Raw genomic sequence first — 5,000 nt, forward strand, 5'->3', positions numbered from 1 at the left:
ATCTGCATACTTTGTGTGTCCTATATAATAATTCATTCATGTGCTGATTATGCCTTTGCAATCAACCCATCTTTGCTTCTATATTGAATGGTTATATTTTCTGTTGGTGGTGGAGCTCTTCTTCATTTTTTTTTTCTTAGTCTGAAAGCCTGACAAGCTGTGTACTCTAAATCGTCCAACTCTGATGTTGTTTTTTGTTTTGTTTTTTTATTAATTTGAGCAATCTAGTCCATCTTGCCTTTTGTTAACCTTATCTGGCTTCTACCTCCTCATTTGTGGTCTTGCACCCTCTGCTCTTTCCATGCTTTGTCCCCCCCCCCAGGTGTCTGCAGGGCACACGCGGTCCACCATCAACCCCCTTTTTGTGAAACTACCTAAATCCAGAATCGCTGCTCACCTCCACTCATTTGCTCCTCTTTTTCTTCCATGTGGAATCAACTTCCCCATCCCCTTCAATCTCATTCTTCCCTCCAGGTCTTCAAGACAGCTGTTCCCCACCATCTCGGATCTTCCCAAATCCAAAAGCCATGATCTTTTCTGCCCTCGTTTAACCCCCTCACCCAACACCCCGCCCTAATCCCTCCTCCTTCCAAATTCCCAGTTTTTCTTCCGAAGGGTTTCCTTTTATATCCATCTTGTCCACCCCATGCATTCCTCCCCACACTGGTTATTTGTCCAAATCTCACTCCATGTTGTCCTTCAAACCTGCTGTTGATGTTTTTGCCCCCCTCCCCCCACGACTGTGCCTTTTGTTCAGTGTCCCAGCTCTTCCACAAACCTTGACCTTGTATAAAACATTTCTTTATAGTGTTACAATATGATACAGTACTCGGATCTTTTAAAATTCAAATGGAAAATCTTCACCAAAACAAAGTGACACATTTTCCAAGATAAATATGCAAAGTAACAATTCCATGGTTGAGCTTCCATATTTGCAAGTACTGATCAATTGTTTATTTATTGCACTTATTAGCCATGCTCGTTCTCACCTGTCCATGTTACGCGCAGCCAGTACTTTCAGCTCTGAATATCCCTGTACATATTTCTTCCAATGTGCCTTCGTTTTCATTTGCAGTTTTGAGAATTTTGAGCACGATGGAGTACCACACTACGCTATTGTGGGCTATATGACCGTGTACAATTACTATGCTTATCCTGACAAGATCAGACCTCGTATCAGGTTTGTATAGATTTATATATTTTTTTTTGTGTTTCATAAGTTTAACCAAGTAAAAACCTCAATCACCAGGAGTGATTAAATTAATAAACATGAGCGAAATAAGTTTGTCTTTGTTGAATTCCCCTTTAACTTTTTTTAACGTCTTCCCATCTTGTTGAATAACGTGATTGATCCCTTCGCTCTACTATATCAGATATTAAGAGACCAAAGTGATTTGATTCTGTACTTGCTATCTATAATAATTGGTTCACGAGTTATCAAGTGACCACTATATTCGTCATGTGTGTGCGTGTGTCTGTGTGTGTGTCTGTCTGTCCGCAGCATAACTACCCGATGATATCATCTGATCTGGATGAAACTTGGGTGGGAGGTTGATATCATGATCTAGTTGTGTCCTGCGTGGAGTGGGCATATTGCGCCCATTGTGGGCGGAGCACGCCTGAAAAAGATGTCTTTTTAGGGGGTAATCGATTTCAAGCGACATCTTCTCCGGGGGGTTTGGTGGAATCTGACAGGGGTTTCGATATTTGGTTAGGCCAATGTCATGTGTCTAGCCCCACAGAGCTCGACTTTTCATTTTCGCCCCAAGGCCAAGGTCACAAGGTCACGAAATTTAGAAAAGTCGGTTTTTGATGGTTTTATTACATTGTTCACTTCCTGATAGGGTGAAATGTCGTACATGATCTTATATTATCACATACATCATGAAATACAAGTTTTCCAACAAATTTCAGAATCCTCAACCTTTGACCTTTGAAGGTCACAAAGGTCAAATTTTCAAAGTTGTCGGAATCGAACCGAATTTTCTGTATTGTGTAGCTAACTAACCTCATAACTGATTATACATTATTTTCTATCATTTCAAGGTCAGTAACCTTCGTTTTGACATTTCAAGGCCAGCACCACAATTACGTACAGCTGGCTCTTAAAGGCCTGCGCACGCAGCACTTTGGGGCCCTTTGTAAAAAGACATGTACACCGCATTTTGGGGGCCGACACATGCGACGTGGGCCCCCGACCCCCCCAGTCCGGGCCTTTCGGTTATCGTCCGTCCTTTGTCATTGAATACAGCTCGCTCGTGAACCATCGTCGTCTCCTGACTTGTAAATCGCATATTCGAAAAAAAAAAAAAAATCCATTTTTGACAAATGCAAATGATGTTGGTTGGCCAAACAACATATACTTTCTTGTTGTATGAAATAACTTTGTTGAAGGAAAGAATGAGGTCGCATTTGTTTTTAGAACCAAGTCAGTAATATTCCTATCAGAAATGATTAGGTCACCGATTAATGTTCTTTCTGGTGATGGTCACGTCTAAAACGTCTACTTCTGGTGATATTTTAAATAGTATGAGTATGACACACACACCAACCTGACACACACACACACACACAATCCTTTCACATATTTTCCTTTGCAGCCAGATGCTTGTGCTTCCTCCATTCAAGGGCAAACACATGGAGCTCACCTGCTTGAAGCTGTTCACAAGTTCTTCATTGCAGATGCAGATGTTTTGGATATTACTGGTGAGTCTGCAAACACGTTGGACTTTTAATTATGACGCCATACCAAATCTGCAAGATAACATTTTTTGAATCGAGTTATTAGCTATGGTATGAACTAATTAAACGAGCGTGTACATTCCGCATGATCCAGAATGGTGTGTGTGTGTGTGTGTGTGTGTGTGTGTGTGTGTGTGTGTGTGTGTGTGTGTGTGTGTGTGTGTGTGTGTGTGTGTGTGTGTGTGTGTCGATATATATATATATAGGCATATCCACAGTAGAGTGTGACCATTGTGTGACACAGGTCAATAAAATTGATTTATGAATACTGCAGAAGTTGAGATTATTGACCATGTCGGGAAAAAGCTATTCAAGTCAACTATTAATTACCATGAAAACATGTTTATTTGAGAAAAAGCTTGTCTCTCCATGACACTTTCTCCTCAAAAGGACGGTAAGGAACGGTACATTTTTACAGTAACATTAGATATCACAAATAGTTACACTAAAGTAGTTAACACACACCACACATGAAACAAAAGAAAACTTCTTAGGCTGGTTTGATTTAATTCAGAACTTAAAAGTTCTTATTCCTCATAGTCGGACTCCACAGCAAAGTCAAAATATTGAAAAGTAACGAACAGGACATTTGACAGACAAGGTTAACAGATAATGCAGGTTTTTTCAAAACATCTTGAATTGACAGAAATTTTGGAAAAAAACGATAACAGGTTTGTTGGGATTTTTTTTTTACAATATTTGACAATATTTCATATAAAGCATGTACAGATACTGCTGATGCATTTTCAATTTTATTGACCTGTGTCACACAATGGTCTCACACTACTGTGGATATGCCCATATATGTATATGTATATGTATATGTATATACACAGTGCATTCAGAAGGTATTCTGACCCCTTCACTTTTTTCACATTTTGTTATGTTGCAGCCTTATGCTGAAATCGTTTCATTCATTTTTTTCCCTCATCAATCTACACTCAATACCCCATAATGACAGAGAAAACAGGATTTTAGAAAGTTTTGCAAATTTATTAAAAATAAAAAACTGAAATATCACATTGACATAAGTATTCCGACTCTTTGCTATGACACATGAAATTTAGCTCAGGTGCCTCCCATTTCTCTTGATCATCTTTGAGATGTTTCTACACCTTGATTGGAGTCCACCTGTGGTAAATTCAATTGATTGGACATGACTTGGAAAGGCACACACCTGTCCATATAAGGTCTCACAGCTGACAATGCATATCAGAGCAAAAACCAAGCCATGAGGTTGAAGGAACTGCCTGCAGAGCTCAGAGACAGGATTGTGTCGAAACACAGATCTGGGGAAGCCTACAAAAAAATTTATACTGCATTGAAGGTTCCCAAGAGCACAGTGGCCTCCATAATTCTTAAATGGAAGAAGCTTGGAACAACCAGGACTCTTCCTAGAGCTGGCCGCCTGGCCAACCTGAGCAATCGGGGGAGAAGGGCCTTGGTAAGAGAGGTGACCAAGAACCCCGATGGTCACTGACTGAGCTCCAGAGATCCTGTGTCGAGATTGGAGAAACTTCCAGAAGGACAACCATCACTGCAACACTCCACCGATCTGGGCTTCATGGCAGAGTGGCCAGACGGAAGCCAAACGGTTCAATCCTGGTTTCATCAGACCACAAAATCTTGTTTCTCACAGTCTGAGAGTCCTTCAGGTGCTTTTTTTTTTGCAAACTCCAAGCGGTCTTTCATGTGTCTTTCACTGAGGAGAGGCTTCCGTCTGGCCACTCTGCCATAAAGCCCAGATCGGTGGAGTGTTGCAGTAATGGTTGTCCTTCTGGAAGTTTATCCAATCTCCACACAGGATCTCTGGAGCTGAGCTAGTGTGACCATTGGGTTGTTGGACATAATTCGTATATAATAATACATACAAACATACATACATACATATATATATATATATATATATATATATATATATATATATATATATATATATATATATATACAGTCGTCCCTCGCTATATCGCGGTTCACTTTTCGCGGCTTCGGTACATCGCGGGTTTTTCTCGCTAGTATATGTAAAATTATATCGCGGATTTTTCGCTATATCGCGGGATTTTGCGGTATAAATGTATTTTTATATACTATTATTATTTTAAATATTTTTGTGGTAAAATAAGCATTTTCTAGCCTAAAAAATAAAAAAACGTAAAAAAATAAGAAAAATACAGTGATTAAAACATATTACAAGAAATAAAATACTGTACATATAGTGTACAGGAGAAGAGTAGACAAAGAGACAAAGAGTCGTGCGT

The 5,000-nt window shown here is 39.6% G+C and overlaps 1 protein-coding gene across 1 annotated transcript in view; it reads left to right on the forward strand.

Annotated features, from left to right (window-relative positions):
- Positions 1 to 1,075: 1,075 nt before the first annotated feature.
- HAT1 (histone acetyltransferase 1) overlaps positions 1,076 to 5,000 on the forward strand; it is a gene marked incomplete at its 5' end in the record, with an annotated part of 29,943 nt that continues 26,018 nt past the window's right edge. The window contains 3 exon segments of the mRNA XM_078782505.1: positions 1,076 to 1,180; positions 2,601 to 2,623; positions 2,626 to 2,706. Coding sequence (XP_078638631.1) covers positions 1,076 to 1,180; positions 2,601 to 2,623; positions 2,626 to 2,706 — 209 coding nt within the window.

This window comes from Myxine glutinosa, chromosome 7 (assembly GCF_964187855.1).
Source record: "Myxine glutinosa chromosome 7, kmMyxGlut1.1, whole genome shotgun sequence".
Classification (NCBI taxonomy): Eukaryota; Metazoa; Chordata; class Myxini; order Myxiniformes; family Myxinidae; genus Myxine; species Myxine glutinosa.